The 19,645-nt window shown below is 41.4% G+C and overlaps 1 protein-coding gene across 2 annotated transcripts in view; it reads right to left on the bottom strand.

Annotated features, from left to right (window-relative positions):
- Nucleotides 1-16,243, bottom strand: part of Patl1 (PAT1 homolog 1, processing body mRNA decay factor) — a 31,809-nt gene extending 15,566 nt beyond the window's left edge. The window contains 9 exon segments of one of the 2 annotated variants that reach the window (NM_001108520.2): nucleotides 2,692-2,781; nucleotides 3,862-4,079; nucleotides 4,410-4,499; nucleotides 5,147-5,248; nucleotides 6,147-6,341; nucleotides 6,831-6,911; nucleotides 7,326-7,543; nucleotides 14,147-14,258; nucleotides 16,124-16,243. In NM_001108520.2, coding sequence (NP_001101990.1) covers nucleotides 2,692-2,781; nucleotides 3,862-4,079; nucleotides 4,410-4,499; nucleotides 5,147-5,248; nucleotides 6,147-6,341; nucleotides 6,831-6,911; nucleotides 7,326-7,543; nucleotides 14,147-14,258; nucleotides 16,124-16,138 — 1,121 coding nt within the window. In that variant the 5' untranslated portion in view covers nucleotides 16,139-16,243. 2 annotated transcript variants of the gene reach the window in all.
- Between the last annotated feature and the right edge of the window lie 3,402 nt (nucleotides 16,244-19,645).

Raw genomic sequence — 19,645 nt, 5'->3', positions numbered from 1 at the left:
TACACAGTACCTCTCCATAACCCCTACATCAGCTCCTGCCCCCAGGATCCTGCCATTTGAGTTCCTGTCTTAACTTCCTTCAATAATGAACACTAATAAGGAAGTGTAATCTAAATAAATTCTTTTCTCCCCAACTTGTTTTATGATCACAGTGTTTTGTCGAAGCAATAGAAGCCCTAACACAATATTCATACATAAACTTTTGTGTAAGTTATAACCACACACAGCAGGGAGATTTTTCTCCATTTAAGATAATACACTGAGGCTAGGAAAAAAAGCAAAGCTATTTACCAGGTGGCAGAGTAAGATTTGAATTTTCAATCAGATTCTCAAGTCTGTATAAAAATTTTTTTAACTCACTGAAAATCATAAAACATTTAAAGGTAGCCAGAAGCACAAGCAAGTACTATAGTAAATACCAACTATCTGGATTTAGAAATTTATTTAGGCCAATTTGCTTCACTTTAAGTCACATAGCCAATCACGGACACCCAACCATTCCCCTTGGCATGCAAGGCTTACTCAGGACTATGGGTCGGAGCACAGACTAACATATATGTTTCAGGCCAGTCTTAACTACGAAGTAAGACTCTGTTTCAAAAACCAACTACGGGTTAGCTGAAGGCCTTAAAGATTATTCTAAAATGTTTTATGTATATTTGTGCATATTTAGGCCAGAAGAGGGTGTTAGATCTCCTGAAGTTGGAGTAATCGATGGTTACGCAGTGAATGGCGGTAGCTGCTGGGAACTGGACTCTGGTCCTCTGTAAGAATTTTTTTAAGATTAATTAATTAATTAATTAATTAATTTATTATATATGCATACACTGTATGCTGTCTTCAGACACACCAGAAGAGGGCATCAAATTTTATTACAGATGGTTGTGAGCCACCATGTGGTTGCTGGGAATTGAACTCCGGACCTCTGAAAGAGCAGTCAGTGCTCTTAACCACTGAGCCATCTCTCTAGCCCCTTGAGCTGATTTCTTAGAAAGACATAGGAATTAGGCTATAAGGAGATCTACAGCAAACCATTAGTTAAAACACAGAAATGGCATGTAATTCTTTTTTTTTTTTTTTCCGGAGCTGGGGACCGAACCCAGGGCCTTGCACTCGCTAGGCAAGCGCTCTACCGCTGAGTTAAATCCCCAACCCCTATGTAATTCTATCTATTCTCAGAAACCACCAATCTCTTGTGGCTTGATATTGACACTGATGGTAAAAGAGATTTGAAAATGGTCTGCACTAACAAATGCTTTCTTTTCTGGTACCAAAGGAGCAAGGAATACACAGAAAACATACTATTGAGTATGAACTTCCCAAGGAGTGAGGAGGACTTCTAACCAGGCCAACTGGGTGGTTGACTCTTGCCCTCCCAGCAGCAAAAGAAGCTGCTGGCCTTTGTGAAGGTGTGACACCGAGTGTTGGGTAAGTGGGCATGAGACTAGAGCATGAGATTGTTAGAAGGGTGATTCTTGGCTCATCCACGTGTGTGTGGGGGGGGAGGTAAAATTTAGTTCTCTACATTCTATCCTGACCTAACAAACCCTTACGTTATTAGCTATGCTCAAACCTGAAGGAGGTCTATAATCAAAATGATGGCACTGCTTGGAAAAGAGTGGCATTTATAAATTGGTGCAGAAATATGTGGGAGGGCCCTGGAGAGACTTAGGACACTGAACTCTGAGATTATAATCAGCCTGTTCTGCCTGAGGAATTGCCTCTCTAGTCTTCCTGGCAGACACATTCTCAGCCTGACCCAACTCCCATTGTGTCCGCTACCTCTGAGTCATGTCTCCCGCCCTCTTACAGGCTCCTCTTCACAGAAGAACCAGCATGCTGCCTTTACATGGTTTCTGCTCATGCATCTGTCTTTGAATGTCTTGTCTATCTTCTGTCCATCCATCCTTCCTTCCTTCCCTCCCTCTTTGTGCCTTAGTACTTTTCTGTACACTTCTGTTATAGAAGTAACCTGCTTTTTCATATCACAGTGTGCCCTGGGAAATGCTATAAAGTGACCTGCAAGGATGGGACCCAGCCAGGTTTGAACTTTATTATCTACTGCCTAAATCCTCTCAAAGGAGCACTCTATTCAATACTTCACCAAATTGAGCACTGAGACACTTCAAATTTTGCCTGACTAATAATCCTAACCTATTAACTAATTTTAATCTTTATCTCTGATGTATGCTTGAGTATCTCTTAAAACTAAAGAGAACTACTCAATAATTTTTTCTATTGAGAATAGAAAATTGATGTTTTGTTAGTGTTTGCGTTTCTTTCTTAAAACAAAAACCTTTTTAGCTGTCTTCATTACTTTTGTCTTCTTCCTTTTTTAAGGCCTATGCCTTCAAGTGCTTTATAATCATGTATTACCAACACCTGCAAGGCTTTATTTTTAACCGTTAACATGTACTGATCTTTCTCTAGATAGCTTATATTTGGAGTTTTCGTTTTAAGTCCACATTAGTTTCCTTTTTCTCTCCTGCAAAAATACATATACTAGCACATTTTTGGAAGTGAGAAGGAATTATACACATATATACATAGAAAAAGCGGATGTTGAAAGTTCTTCACAACTATACCTAGTTTCCCTAATTTATCTAGGTACATAATTATAAAATGGCTTTATATAAAAGGCAGAGGCTTTATGTATCCTAGGGCCACATAAACAAAACTATGAATACTCACTTTCTACTTTGCAGCTGCCTCTGGTGCAGCAGGCGCCGGTGCTGTGGATGAAGGTGAGTTGTGTCTGGTCTAAACATTGGGGCCTGAGGTCTAAGAAAAAAAAGGAAAATGGTCCTTGATATCTCATCTTAATTGACTTTATTTTAAAAAAGGCTGTCAATACAGGATAACTTCACATAGGTTCACTCAAGGGATAGCCAGTGTATTATAAATAGACTTTTAGAAGGGAAAGCCATATTTTTATATTTCTTCCACAATGACCAATTCTCAAACCCAAGAGGGTAACTATGAAACTCAGTGCACTAGTAGTAAAACAATACAAATTTTTATCCCTAATACTTTAATGTATTTAATTTTTGTGTGTGAATGGGACAGAAAGTGTATGGTGGCAGTTAATTTTACATGTCAACCTGACCAAAGTTTAACCAAATCCTTGTATAGAAACTGCTATGAAAGCATTTTATAGACATTTACACTTATAATCCATTGACTTTAAAAAACTGCCTTCCATAATCAGGGACGTCTAATAGCCCAAACCAGAAGTCGCTCAGAAGTAACCTCTATCAGGAAATTAAGCTCTGCTGAGTATCTAGCCTGCTGGTTGACATACTTCAAAGACAGACTGCAATGTGACTCTTAGTTTCTAGTCTGCTACATGGGTTTCCAATTTGCCAGTCAGTTCCTTGGACTAAAATTAACTTTCCCCACATTTATGTATACTTTACTGATTTTTCTCTTAAGAACATAAACTGCTGTGACTTATATAAGACACAATTTTACCAAAGCAGAAACCAAGTCTGTTTCCTTATCAAACCATAACACAGAAGCAAGCAACTCAGCTGGCACTGAGGTCAGCTGGCTTCTTGGCTTCTGTCTGCACCTGAGGTTTGTGGCAATTCCTTAGTCATCAGCACTGTGTAATAATTTTACTACACGAGTCTTTATAAAATGGTATGGAGTGAAATTTCAGAAAAAGTAAAAGCAGCAGTCAATTTATCATGTGCAAAGAAGCATGACACTCCTGAGAGCAGCGTACAGCCTGAAGGCTCAAGCAGTTCTCTGACAACTAAGAATCCTCGACTCCTCGAACACCGTATGAGCAAGTATCAGGACTTTAAAGGACAGCTGACAGTGGCTCGTCAGAGGCAGAGGCATGCTCTCCCTCCCTACCTTAGGTTCTGGAGGTGAGGTCCTGGGCCAGGAGGGTGTTGCTGTGGAGGTGGCGTGGCAGGGGGTGGAGCACTGAAGAAGGCACGGAAGCCTGGTGCTGGAGGAAGCATCTGCCCAACACGCCCTTGTAGCAACTTAGGATTCATGGCAGCCAATGGGCTACCAACAAATCCAGGGACCCGTGCGAACTGGCTGGGAGACATTCGTCCAGGCTGTAGCTGCAAAGAGGGACGGGATCTTTGATGTAGACTTAGCAATCGTCACTGGCCCCACCCACCTTTGTGACCGGGACTCATTAGGTATTTCAGACTGCTTGGGAATGCCCATATAGCCCAGGATGGCCTTAAATGCGTAATTCTAACTCAGCCTTCTAAGTGTTGGGAATATAGGCATGCACCACCAAAAGTAAACAGTTTTCATTAATAACTTCACTTGAGAAAACAAAACGGGGGCGGGAAAAGTGGCTAACAGCGAAAGAAGAAGGTGTCGAGCAATTAATCTTAGGACAACAGGATTATCTTTATGGGTTCAGTAAACTGTAGGCTTACTTGTGCTCCTCCCAGAAGCTGTGCTCTCTGCAGAGGACTGAGTACAGGAGGAACACTAGGAGGAAAAGGGTGGCCCAGGAGGGAGGAGTTCTGAGGACACAAAAAAGGGATTTTATGTTCATATTATGGAACAAACATCAATATGTCAAGCAAACTCAGTATAAATTTGGTATAAAGTTAGATATTAAAAACTCCCAAACCCGTGAGCCTAATATCAGAAAAGAATGCTAGAAATTACAAAACACTATGTCCATGTAACAGGAAAAAGACAGCCAAGGCTCAGGCAGCAGAAACCAGAGGTTAAAAAGGAAATTAGAATCTTTCTGTGCTGCTTCTTTTTGTTGAGACGAGACTTGCTAAGTAGCTCAGTTTGAAATTCATTCACTATGTAGACCAGGCTAGCCTGGAATTAATTCATTCACTATGTAGACCAGGCTGGCCTGGAATTAATTCATTCACTATATAGACCAGGCTAGCTTGGAATTAAGATTGCTTTTACCTCAGTCTAATGAGTGCTAGGATTACATAGCAATGCCTAGCTGAGCTTAGAATCTTAAAGGTGTCAAGAAACAGAGTAAACTTCTGTCCTTTAACCTTGGGACTGAAAATTCTAGAAAATAAAATGGAGATTACAAGGAATACATACAATCTAGGAAATAAATGTCGGCTCTACTAAATACTAATGGTGAACATGAAGTTCACATTAAACAATCCTGCTATGTTGTAAAGAGACATACCGGGACACTGCAGAGCTGGTTTGGAGACATCCTCTCACCATAGGGAGCAGGATAACGTGGTGGCATTGGGGGCCGGACATGAACAGGCTTCGGACACAGAATCTATTAGGACAAACAGATACACAACTACATTCAATGAAATCAGTCTTTTGCCTTCCTACACTCCCTCCCCTCGAGTACTGGTAGAGACACAGAACTCAATGCAAAACCCTGATTCTAAGCAAATTGCTCTGGCTATGAGTTCAAAAAGAGAACCTTTGGTCACTTCCTCTCATAAATCACTTTATCTTAACTGAAGATGATTTAGCTAATTCTCCAGTATCCCCACCCTTCCATGCTATCTGAGGGAAGTACCAGCAGACATTCTGACTTGAAAATTTTCTCCAAGAGGATCTGTTTTGGTTGTATTAAGGGAGAAGGAATGATAAGAAAGCTGGAGGATTAACTAAGTCCTATTCTGAAGCCTCGGTGATATGGCCGCCATGCTCAGCAATGTTGTGACTCCACCATTTCTTAGGATATTGAGCCTAACTAGGCCATACCAACACCACCCTCCCCCCATACCTTCCAAATTGGCCTTCCTTTTCAGCTGCTGGTTTCAGGTGGAGGAAAGTCTATGGAACAGGACTGCACAGGCTCTAGGGAAAGCAGGGATATCTTAAAGGTAAAAAGGGATGTGGACAATGCTGAGTGTTCCCACTCCCCCCAGCTTTCAGTATTCTTTCTGCTAATGTACCCGGCAGCCAGCAAAACACTTTAAAAAAAGGACATATGTACTAATGTGGCTAACTACTCTTTTCTCCCCCAGTTAGAAGGTAGAAGCAGCAGCAGCAGGAGCAGCAGCAGCAAATGGAATTAGGGAATGTGTCTCATTTATACTATCTTCTCTAATTGGCTATTCTTTTAATGCCTACCCACAACGTCCACCCTCCTCCCAGAACCCCAAATAATTTTGCCCAGATTCCCAATATTCTGGGCTGTGTACATTAATGAAAGGTACCTGTTGGTTGAAGCTGGGAACCGCCATCTGCTTAGGTGGGGTGCCTATAGGAACAGCTCTAACAGGAGGACTTCCAATGATAGGTGATGTTGACCGCCTTGGTAAAGCTCGCTCAGAAAGGTCCCGGTCATCTTCTGGGCCCTGTGGGGGCCTCTGAGGCAAGGCATATTCTAATACAGACACTGTAGGCATTTCCTAATTGAGGAAATGGTTAAAAATGATAGAGATATTAGCTAACTTGTGATATTTTAATAATCTCCACAGATGCCAAGGATACCTTGAGAAATTATTTTAACTTTAATTCATACTCAGTAAAAGTCATTCTTTGGTATATAATTCTCTGACCAAATACATAACACCAAATTTATCACTCCCATAAAGTTCCTTTGCATTATCCTTTTATAATCAGCATTTGGCCCTGTGCCCCACCACTGTCAAACAATCAGTCCTTGATATGCAGTTTTGGCTAGATTTTTAACTAACTCAAATCATACACTGACACCTACGAGTTCTACCAACTCCTTCTCAGCTTTTAAAACCTGAGGGCTGAGGAAGGGAGCATTAGCAGTCAAGATAATACTGATGAACAATACATACTTGTATATGATTACAAGACAAGGACGACAAGAGGAGCCACCTTATCTGTGGCTGTGAGTCATCCACATGAGAAGGAATGCTCAATACCTGAGCAAGCAGTGGTCCACGGATTCGCCTCAGAACTTCAGATCCATCCCAGATGCTGGAATTCAGACTTCCTGGTTGAGGCTGCCAAAAAAAGGAAAACACAAAGAGTCTAGAATGGTGTGGTTCTCAGACTTGAACTATACTACTGGGGAATAAACCAGTATCCCAGAATGCACATGACTCCCCAACTTCATCTACAAAGTTGTCAATATCAGGAATTATCAACCTTTTGATTTGTCTTCTTTTAGGAGATAGGGTCTTATTCTGAGCTCAGGCTGTCCTTGAACTTGCTAAATAGCTAGGCTAGCTCCAAGCCACATGCCCCAGACTCCCTAATGCTGGGATTAGAGGTGTAAGCCATCCCACCTGACTAATTAATTTTCTATGGTGCATGTAATTCTGTTATTAAACGGAAAATAAATGACAAAGCTCAGCACTTTAATTATTAATCTGTTGTTATTGAGCTATTGTGAGTCCCAAATCAAAGTAACTTACTTGTAAAACTGGCCTGGTCTGCACTGCCCTCATGACAGCTGGATCTTCTAGCTCATTTTCAATCACCATCTTGCTGAGCCTTTCTGCTAGATTCTCCTCATGGTCACCCAACAAGTCCATCTCATCTCTCTCTCCATTGCCTGTTTGTTCATCAGCTGCCACAGGTAACTTCTCTTCCAACTCAGCCAGGCGCTCATGTGCTTCCTGCCAATCGTCATCTGTAAGACAGGTCAGTTTATTTTAAAAATGTAGCTCAGCTGCACAGGATGGTGCATGTCTTTAATCCAGCCCCTGGGAGGCAAAGGCAGATAGATGTCTGTGGGCGCTGAGTTAGCCAGGCCTGCACAACAAGTTCCAGACCAGCAAGAGTAGCACAATGAGACCCTGTCTCAAAGAAGTCTCTCTTCCCTCATCCCCCATCCATCTATCTATCTTACAGAAACAAAAGCGTGTTATAGTATTTTAAGTTTCTGAAAGCTGACTGGCATACATAAACTGAACTTTTCGTTATTAAAAAAGAAAATTATATTAGGAATAAAATACAAGTTCTAGGGCTCTGGAGGAATGGCTTAGTGGCTAATGGTACTTGCTGTGTAATAATAAAGACTGGGGTTTTGATTCTAGCACCTGCATAACAAGTCAGGGGTCCTGAAGATGTCTGACACTCTAGCTCCAAGGATCTGACACTTGCTTCGCCTACACACACACACACACACACACACACACACACACACACACACACACACACACACACACACAGGCATGCACCTGGACATACATGTGGGAACCTTCCCTCCCATTCATCCCCTAAAAACCAAGCTTTTGGATCAACCAACAGTTTACACTATCAATTAAAGGTGTCTGAACACTAGTCTGAAGCTGATTTCTAAACTAAAGACAGAGCTTTATAATATTATGTATTATCTTTCAGATTTTGTCTCAGGCAAAAACTTTAGGACAAAGTAAAAACATGTAGTACTAACAGAGGACTTTCTTTTAAATTTTCATAGCCAACTTCTTCTAAGCCAGTGGTTCTCAACCAGTGGGTTGGAATTCCTTTGACAAACCTTTATCTTTAAAAATACATTATTATTAATAATAGTCACAGAATTACAGTTATGAGGTAGCAACAAAAATTTTTATGAATGAGGGTCATGACAACATGAGAAACTGTATTAAAGGGACACAGCATTACAAAGGTTGAGAACTTGGAATCTAAGTCTTTGAATCTACTTCATTCAGTATCTGTTAAGTCTCTATTATATGACCAGCACTGTATTAGGAACACAGGATCCAGTGTATACAAGGATGCTACCCTCACATTTCCCTCATTGGAAAAGGAAAACAAATAGAGAAAATGAATACAACGAATAAGCAAATGACACACTGTCATTAGAAGAATATTTTACGGAACATGGAATAAAAGGCTGACTGAAAATTAAAATAAATGGATGGTCAAAGATAAGTCAGACTGTGAAGATGACAACAGAACCAGGATTTTAACTCTCTCGCTATAATATATCTTGAATATCTTTTCATGTATAAATACAAGATATAACTACTAATTTTTTCTCATTATTTTTCACTATTATATATGAACCTATTCTATCATCAAACTATAATTTGGTTTATTTCCTAGAACATTCAGAGGATTTAAAAGCACACTGTAAGAAACATGATGCATATCTTAGAATCTTAAGTATTTATGGGCTTACGTATTTTAGGGCCAGTCTATGTATATAAAATTCACTGTTTATCAAGTAGAAATGTATCACATACATAATACTAATGATTGAAAAAAACTATGCAGATAGAACTTCCAAATTCAAGATTTTGGTGTCAAAGGACTTAAGGCCTGCTACTTTAGAACTCTGTGAAAGATCAAAACATATTAGTCCCATTAAGGTGTCCTTAAATTAATGGATCACTTTGTATCACTACAAAAAGATTGTAGTCAAGAGTTATAAACACAACCAAGCTTATACACATAAGTCATTTTTCATGTGTGGTTTTAAACCAAATGCATGGTCAACTGACACGTTTTCTTGAAATGTCCATCTTATAGAAAATAATTTAAGGAGCTACTTTATTATGAGAAGCTCTGAAGACACCTTGTTATACTCAAAAGGGAAACATACACTTCAGACAGAGATTAAAGAGTTTAGCCAGGTAGTAGTAGAACATGCCTTTAATCCCACACTCACAAACAAGTGGATCTCCATGCATTTGAGGCCAGCTTGGTCTACAGAGTGAGTTCTAGGACACCCAGGGCTACACAGAGAAACCCTGTCTTAGGAAACTATATATATATATCAAGGGCAAATTACCAAACATTAAGAAAAGGGTAAAGGGCTGGAGAAATGACTCAGTGGGTAAGAGCACTGGCTGATCTTCCAGAGGTCCTGAGTTAAATTTCCCGCAACACATGGTAGCTCACAACCATTTGTAATGAGATCTGATGCCCTCTTGTGTGTCTGAAGACAGCTACAGTGTACTTATATATAATAAATAAATCTTTTTAAAAAAGAGAGATTTGTTTAAAAAAAAAAAGGGTAACTGGAACTGGGGAGATGGCTCAGCCACACAGGCATGAGGTCAAGAGTTCAAATCTATCTCTAGCAATCCATTAAAAAAACCTGAGTGGGTGTCCAATCTGTAATCCTAGAGGTAATGGGGTTGGTGGGGAGGAATCCTGTGGCCAAGTTCGCTAGATAGACTAGCAAGCTCTGGATTCAGTTCATCTCAGTAGATAAAAGTGGGAAAGTGATAGGAAGTCACCTGACATTAACCTCCATATCCTCACACATGCGAACATGCACACACACATACACCACACAAACATATATGACAAAAAGTGAAACTAACAACTCCACACACATATGCACTCTTCACATACAGCAAGTACATACAAATCAACTAAAACATGAACACAAATAAACTAAAAATAGTTGTTTAACTATATGCCAATGTTTGACCTAAGTATAACACTGGTCAAATAATAAAAAGAAAGGAGACATTCCTTCACCCAATAAACCAGTATATCCCAATGAACTCTTTCCATAAACTTTTTACCACACTTAAAGCCTATCTCCAGGCTATTCCTAAGTAAAAACAAAAAATAGAGGGAGGAAGGAACATGGAGCTCTTTCAGATAACAGTGGTTCAGACTTCCCCAAACACATCTGTCTTACAGCTAGTAGCTCACACTAATTGTATTTAGTCTCTGAACCCCTCGGCCACTGTGCTTCCTTATCTGTTAAAATTAGGATAACACTGGGGCTGGGGATGGAGCTCAGTGGTAAAGCACTTGCCTTGTGTGCCGTTAGTTCAATTTTAATACAGGGAAAACAAAATTGCTATAAATATTAATAATAAATGTTAATTATTGAGAATGGAGCCTATGATCACCAGGTAAGTGTAAGCACCCCCCCCCCCCTTCTCTGTATAGCTCTAGTTATCCTGGAACATACTCTGTAGACCAGACTGGCCTAGAGCTCAGAGATCCACCTGCATCTGCCTCATAAATGCTGGGAATAAAGGTGTGGACTTCCATGCACTGTTTAAGTGTAAACTTATTTCCGGATAATGAATAGGGATTACTCTAACACCATTTGTTACTCTGAGAAGGCAAAGTTAAGTTTCTTAGGGAAAGGTGATATCAGAACTTTTGTAGCCAGTGACTTAAAGTATCCACTATGCTAACAGGTATTATTCAAGGTGCTGACCCTACTAATTACAAATCATCAAATCAACATTTTACACTCTGTATTCCCTCTGTCTGTCTATAATGGTTTTCCAAGGAACTTACAGATCAACTTAGAAGGCAATTTTTTCTATAACAAAAATGTAAGGAATTGAGAATTTCAGTTTACCAGCCTGGCAGTGCTGCCACACACTTTTAACAATGGTGCTTGGTAGACAAAGGCAGGTGGATCTCTGAGTTCAAGGCCAACCTGGTCTACAGAGTTCCAGGACAGTCAAGGTCATACAGAGAAGCCCTGTCCCAAAATCAAAACAACAACAACAACAACAACAACAACAACAACAACAACAAACACCTGTCCACTCCCCCCCGCCCCCACACACACAAAAAGAGGAAGAATTTCAATTTACAAAGTTGACCTTTGGAAAACTGCTCCATAATAATCTTTGTAGGCAAATAAGTCCTTAATCATTCTTCTGCTTCAGGTGCAAAGTAAGCGAGCCACATTACCTTGCTGCTTCTATATTTTACTAACTCTTCTTTACTATGCACCGAGGACCTTTACCTGATCACATAAATGAGTCTATAGAACCTAGTATCCTTTCAGGTCAGTGTTCCTAGCTTGTGATGACAAACAGAAATGTCACTGGAGGGGGTATGTAAGTTGATGTCAAGGTGATACATGATTGGACAGTAGAGAGTGGGGCGAGGACAAAGATTTGTAAGGCAGGAGAGGGGATAAAGGAGGAGATTAAGATGCAGTCTTCAGAGGAGGATGGTTCAGATTTAGGTGAACTAGCTTGATTTTATCTTGTCTAGGTGGGCTGTTTATATCTTTATCAATTGGTAGTGAATTTCTTATGTGGGTGAATTGTGGATTGAGAATTTAACATATAAATCTAATTGCTAAATTACAACTTTTTGGAAGTTTGATTTTACTGGGCTAAAGAGGGTAGCGTGTAAAAGAAATAGCTGAAAGGCCGTTGGGGCATGCGGATCTGGTTCTGTTGCCCGAGTAGAGTGACAACACACAGGGCCCACAGAATGAGGTAGGGGTGTGTGTGTGTGTGTGTGTGTGTGTAAGAGAGAGAGAGAGAGAAAGAGAGAGAGAGACAGAGACAGAGACATGGTAACTACTGCCTAGGGGACCACACAGAGAGGGCAGCTAAAAGTGAGACAGCTGGAAGAGAGCGGTTTGCGGACTGCGTGGCAGAGTAGCAGCCAGAGTGAGCAGATCCGGCTTGAGGGAACTGATAGAGAAGGCTTTTTAATTTTTACCACAATAGGGGTATATTTTCAAAACTCTGAATGTCAGTGAGAAGGCAAAGACCATTCTGTCAAGGTTCAAATTGAGAACATACTATGCTCTCTCATTTTAGTGAAGTATATTAATCATATGCATTTTAATACTGAACATTCTATACAGTATTTTATTAGAGAAATCTAGACACAAGTATATACGGTTTATAGCTTTTCCTGTGTTTTAGGGGTTACTGCTAAACTACCTTCTAAATACAATTTGCAATTTGTATCACCTCTCAGTGCTTGTAATTCTAGTCTACACAGCTTCCTTTGCTATCTCCATGGAGACAGCATCTTGGATCGTACCATGCTCCTGAACAATCTCATTTCCTAACTCTGGCTATCCTCTAAGATTCCGTAACTCTTCTCTCTACTGAGCACTGCTTCCATTGTTAGCGCATTTCTTGCTGCTCTCCCTCAGGACAGTTTTGGTTTTCTACTGATTTTTGCAAACAGGAGACAAGAACAAACCTTTCCAATTTTTCCACTTCACTTAACTCTGTGAGCTCTGAAGACTTAACTGTTTAAATTATTGCAATCAGTATCTACTGTTAGGATTTTAAAAGGCTTTTGGTACTGAACACCTTGGGATAACCCACTAGTGCTGTATTTTTCTGGGCTTTCTTCATTATTTAACTTGAAACACTTGTTGTACAGACTGAACTTTGGCAATTCCCCCTAAAATCACAAATAGTTACACACACCCCAACCTAAACACTGCATTCCACTGCTACTGCTGAAGCAGGAATATCTACATTTCAGGTTTTCATCTGTACTCTACTTGTTCTTTATAAACTATCTTGTTATTCTACTTTCTCTGTACTTGTTCTATGGACAAGTTATTAATTTATGAAGATATTTTATCACCCAACTTTATATAGTGTTGCCACTGTACTGAAAAAACTGAGACAGTAGAAATTATTATGCTAGTGATAGCCTACGAGCTTCCTCCCACTTTTGAGGGTGTATGAGATAGGGTTTCTCTGTGTAGCTTTGGCTGTCCGGGAGCTCTGCCTTCCAAATGCTGGGATTAAACGTATATACCACTGCCTGGCTTTTTCTTCCCTTTTTTGGGATCCTCCCCCACTCCCCCATATAGTCTAGCTAGCCTAGAACTCAAGTTTTTCCTCTATCTGACTGTGGTAAAGTGAATTTTAAAATGTCTTACATACTAGATCAGAATATTCGATACATCTATTAGTTTTCCTTGTATTCTTTACAAATACGTCCTTTATCCAGGATTACTTTCAACCTCATTTAAATGTTTACTTTTCCAATTATTTCCTTATAATATCAACCTAGAGCTATGGAGAATTGAGAATACCTGTTATAGGTGAGGCAAAGAGGCCCAGGTGACCAGAACAGAAGATGAACTGTTATGACTTAGTGAAGGCTATATTATATAAACAAAACTGGGTCAGGAAGAATACCCAGCTCACCTGAGTAGATAAAACCAATTCATGTACAAGTCTGACGATCTGAATTCAATCCCTAGAACACAGCTGGATGCACAGGTCAACATCTGTAATCCCAGTATTTCTACTTTGGGACAGGAGATGGAGACACAAGAATGACCCAAATTGTTGGGCCACCTAGTCTGAAATATGTAGCACTGTGGAAGAAACAAGAGAGATCCTGTCTTAACGAGGTAGAATGTGAGCTCCAGCTCTTGAGGTCTTTTTTTGGCCTTCACAAAACAGCCATGCCACACACTTACCTACACTTGTGCATACACAGAAAACTCACATTAGAGGTTGACCTAACACCAAAGTACTTGATGAGATCAACGAAGACAGTAATAAAAGATGTCACTTACCAACTGCACCTGATCCAAATGTATCATCATTAAATTGATCAATTTCTTCATCTTCTTCTCCCAGGCCCTGAAATGCATCTTCATCTTCATCTAGAGGACAATCCTCCAAAGACTACGGGAAGAAAAAAAAGGATTAACTTCTCATGACATTTATGTAGTCATTTAAAGTTGGACCCTTTAAATGATTTTTTAAGATTTATTGTAGATGAACACACAATTTCTTTATATAACTGTCTGAAATAGTGGTAATTATAAATGAACACTTTATTATCATGCAACCTTTTCAACAAAATTACATCGTCCTCACTATATCCATGTCGTTTTCTCAATGCTTTTAAATCTGTCCATCTTTCTTCCTCTTTCCGGTAGGACTAAACTCTAGCCAGAAAGCAGAAAGCAATCATTTTCAGCCAGAATGCAGATTAAATATTAAAAAAACAATCACAACTTCTTGTTCTACTCTTATAAAGTTGCCTAATAGGAAACTTGAAAAAACATTTTAATTTCTTTTTATTTTATATGCATTGGTGTTTTGCCTGCATACATGTATATGTGATGGTGCTAGGTCCCCTGGAACTGTAGTTACAAGTTATGAGCTGCCATGTGGGTGCTGGGAATTGAACCCAGGGTTTGTGGGAGAGCAGCCATTGCTCCGGCTCCCAGACAACTCTCCCAGACAACTTCTGAGGACCCACTATGTCTTCACACTCTATACTAGGTACTAAATCTCAGTCCCTTAAACTGTAATTCTGAGCCAAACACAACTTGATGAAAGAAATCTGTGTGAAGATCAAAGGAGGCAAAGATTTTAGAAAGCTGAATATTAGCTAGACTCACCATAACATCTTGGGTATGTTCTACTTTATTTTGTTTTAGTTACTGTTTCTCTAGGTACAGGATGGCTTAGCACTCCTGATTCTCCTGCCTCAGCCTCCAGGGAGTAAAGATCACTAGACAAGCTTAGTAAGTATATGCTAATTTCAATCATTTCTCCCAATTCAAATTTATTCAGTTTACCAAGTTTTCTTTGCTTCTGGCAACTTATATTCACAGTATCTCATCATCACTCTTCATCTTTTCACAAAGTGAGTTGAGTCACATATGTAAAGTCAAGCATTCTATTGTTTTCAATGTTCAAAGATTCCAAAATGGAATTCCACACAGTAGTGTTACAGCTTGTGATATAACTTACCTGGGAACTCTGAAGGGCCTTTCTACCCAATCTTCCTCCCCTAAAGAGCCAGTCCTGCAACTGCCTCCATACCAGAAGCAACTTCTAGCAACTCTTTATATCACAACGATCTACTGGGCCAAATCAGGATGGCTCAGTAAGGATTTTCCTAGCTCAGTCCCTAAACTATAAATCCGGAATCTGTTTGGCCCCAAGATTAGGAGTTGCTCAAGGTCACACAGCAGTAAATGACCGTCAGCAAACAGCTACATTCTCCAGGCGTCACCAAACCCACACTTTCCTCCATTCACCTAGAAGGAACTTCTGGGGGACACGCCCCCTCCCCACTCCGAGCCTTCCTTACAAGCTGACTTTAGTCTCAGCCCAAGGGCCAGTTCCTAACCCTCCACCTGACCGCTGCCCGCGTACACACGGGTGTGTGTAATCCGGGTGAAGGGGTTCCGGGTGCAGGGCGGGAAACGCTTCCGTGGGCATTCCCCGGGGATTTTGCCACGGAGTAGGAGCAATGCAGGTCTCCAAGGCAGCTCCACGAGCGGAGGCGCAAGGAAAGGGTCAGGTTACCGCACTTAACGGGCTCTCCCAGCCGCAAACCAGCGGCCGGCTCTAGCCAGTCCCGCCCCCCGAGGTGCGCTTCGGGCCCCACCCGAGCCCGGCGGCCGAAGCCAGGTCGCCAGCCGTCCGCGCCCTGCCCCCTCCTCAGCCGCACAAGACCCGCGCGACGGGCAGCAGAGGAAAAAGGGGGCGCGCGGGCGAGGGAGGGGTCATTTCCGGTCGCAGCCACTCACCTCGTAGCGGAACATTCTTGGGGAAGGGGGAAGGGAGCGGGGAGGGGAGTGGGGGGAGGGAGGGAAAAAAAGCGCCGACTCCCCGGGCTGCTCCGCGCGCGCGGGTCTCCCACCGGCTCGCGACCCCTGGCCGCCGCCGTACGCCGGAGCGTGCGTGGGGACGTGCGCAGGCGCGCCTCGGGCTGGGCGGGCGCCTCGGCGGCTGCAGCTGCGCGGGGACAGATTTGGCGTTTGACTTCCTAGTGTGAGCGGCGGGAAAGAGATCCCTAGGCAAGACACTGCGCACGCGCGGCCGTCGGGGCTGAACCAGAGAGCCTGAGCTTGCGGCTCCTCCTCCGTACTCCCAGCGGCACTCTTGCGCTGTGCTTTTCAGTCACGAGATTCCCGTCACTGACTGGGCGGAGAAAAGCCTTGTGAATGTCACAGGATGCGACCCTAAAGCGACTGCTGAGAAAATCGGGGATTTTATTTTTGGGTGGTTTCACCTAACGTCCAGTGCCCTTCTCGGGGTGCCTGGACTTGATCTGTGAGGGGGAATAGTGTGGAAAATCAGTGTTCTGGAAAGGGACGGGTCGCTGGCTGAATCAGCAGGGAGACCAAGGCTGTGATTAATAGAGGCCAAAGTGTTGACAGCATCTGTTTTCAGGAAAAAGACAAGGCACATTTAAAGAGGGTTATTTAAAGTGATATTTTTAGATGCCAGGCGCTTCAGGCCGTTGGGAAGCGGGAGAGCCCTAACGGGCCGCGCAGCCTTATGGTTGGGGTCACCGTAGCAAGGTCAGTGAGCTTGAGTGCGCTGTAGACAACCATTTCCGTTCAGGATCAAGCCCAGAGGAGTTTGCTCAGCTTGCAAGCCTCAGCACCCTGGTTCTAGCAGCTTTGGTGCTTTATTGCCTCTAGTGAGTCCGTCTGAGTGGGTGTCTTAATTTTTATTTTATTTTTGAAACAGGGTTTCTCTGTGTAGCACTGGCTGTCTTGTTATTCACTCTGTAGACCAGGCAGCATAGCTCCTCCTGCCTTTGCCTCAGAGTGTTGGATTAAAGGGGAACAATGTCACTCACTACCCCCTGGCTCTTGTCTCACCTGGGAATGAATGGTGCACTTTAATTCCTTAACACATGACTGTTAACGGGACTGGGTTAATCAACTAGCTTACTATAAGCATTGGATTTGAAAATAGAAGTTCTGGATTGGGAAATGTCAGTTTTTCCACTGCTATGAGAAACTGGGCATGTTTTTCTAAACATCTGACCCTTCATGTTTTCTTTCATAAAATGGGTATAATTATATCTATCTCACCAAGTAGAATACATTCTCTGCTCTAAGTAGATAGCCTTAAGCCTCTCACTGCAAAGTGTTGCAGGGTTGGGTAGCTAAAATGTCTGAATTCCTAAATCGGATCACTTAAGAGCAAATCCACTTGACTCTTTCTTTCTTTCTTTCTTTCTTTCTTTCTTTCTTTCTTTCTTTCTTTCTTTCTTTCTTTTTTTTTTTTTTTGCCTCCCTCCCCAATCCACTTGACTCTTAAAGAGAAGGCAAGGTAAGCTAGTAATTGATTTTCAAGAGTTATGAAACTTTCGTGTGAGGTAACAGGCTCTTACGATTATCAAAGTACCAAGAGGCCATTTAGACCAAGAGCTATCAAACTCTGGTCAGACTTATTTTGTAAGCCTGCCAGCCCGCATTTACAAAATGTCTTTTGTTGGTTTGCTACTGTTTATTAGTTTTGTATTGTGACCAAAATCCTGAGCAGACAATATAAACGGAAAAAAGTTAATTTAGACTCAGGTTTCAGAGGGTATAATCCGTGCTTGTTCCTAGCAAGTCATGGAGTGGGAGGGAGTGTGTGGCAAAGGCTATTTGTTTATTGTATGACAAGAAAAAAACTGAGATATAGAAGACATTTAAGATTCAGCTTTCAAGGGACACCAGCTTCCACTTCCTCCACTAGGCCTCTGACCTTCCAGGAGTTCCCAGTAATGAATAGCATTACAATTACAGTCCTCATATTTTGAATCAGTCATTATAATCATTTTAGTCTATTCGTTCGATCACAGTGCTCACGATCCAGTTTTCTCTGACACCCAGAGGTGTGCCTCACTAATCTCTTAGCAGGTGCTTTATCCTGTCAAGATAATGAGTTGTCAAAGGTCTGTGAGGTTATAAAGAAGACTTTTTGTCCTTGAAGCATGAAAATGTTTAGTCAAATCTTATTTATTTTTCTATTTCTAGTTTCTTGATACAGACTCTCTCTATATACCGTTAGCCCTTGCTGTCCTGAAACTCACCACGTAGACTTCAAACACACAGAGATCTGCCTATGTTTGCCTATATTTGTTTAATCTCAGATTAAAGGTGCGTGCCACCATGTCCAATTTAGTCTACACATTTAGAGAGTAAATTTGGTGATACCAGATCATGTTTTCCGGTCATTTAGAAATAAATAGTAAACAAACAAAAAAATTGTGTTTGGAAACCAAATAGATCCACCCAGTTTGTGAACTAACTGAGAAAGCAATGGAAGGTAGAAAAGATTTAAAACCGCATGATAAACATATTGATCCATCAGAGGCAGGCATATGGTCTTTGGGAGGTGAGGGCAGAATCAGGAATTTAAGGTCATCCTCACTTGCTGGGTCACACGAACTGCTTCCCCTCCCCCCACCCCCCCAAAAAATAAAAACAAAACCTACCAGTTTTAGGATACAGCTAAAGCACAAAGTTGGAAATTACCTACCAGAAAGTATAATTTCCTACAAAAAAGTAGGAGATTTTACTTATTAGAAGTCTTTGGAGCAGTAGTTCTCAACCTGGGGGTCACAAACCCTTTGGGGGGGGGGTCAGGGGACCCTTTCACATATCAGATATCTATATTATGACCTGTAACTAGCAAAATTACAGTTACGAAGTAGCAATGAAAGTTTTATGTTTTGGGTTCACCACGGTCTGTTTTAAAGGTAGAAGCAATTAAGACGGTTGAGAACCACTGCTTCCACAGGGTGAATATATGTTAAAAGAGGACGTGATAGAGTGACTTACGCAGTCCATTCTTGTAGTACTCCAGTAGTCAACTCACTGGGAAACCCAAGATCTTAGTAGTTGCTCAGACCACAAGGGCAGGTCTTTCAGTCCCAGTCTGGCCCTTCATCCTGGAGGATTCTTGGAGAGATGATGATCTTCAGCAGATGTTAGAAGCATGAAGAAACTGGTTCTAAGATCAGCAAAGGGATACACTTTTCCACAAGAGTAAAAGCATCCAACAAAATGCAGTTTCATCTTTATTTACTTTTTACGAAGACTACCCATGGGTGGGTCTTCAGCACCTCAAATAATCTGACCACAAAAATCCCTAACAGCAGGGCCCAGCATTTTAGTTGACTCTGAGATCCAGTCACATTCACAACCAGAACTTAACTGTCATATACTAAATGTAAGTGAGCTTTAAGATCAATTCAAAGAAAGTACATGGAGAGATATAATGGGGCACAGAAACTAGAGACATAGTCGGATGGTGATGGAAAT

The sequence above is a fragment of the Rattus norvegicus genome, chromosome 1, assembly GCF_021556685.1.
Source record: "Rattus norvegicus strain SHRSP/BbbUtx chromosome 1, alternate assembly SHRSP_T2T, whole genome shotgun sequence".
Lineage (NCBI taxonomy): Eukaryota > Metazoa > Chordata > Mammalia > Rodentia > Muridae > Rattus > Rattus norvegicus.
The sequence above is the reverse complement of the archived record's forward strand: the minus strand, read 5'-3'. Positions and strand labels throughout refer to the sequence as shown.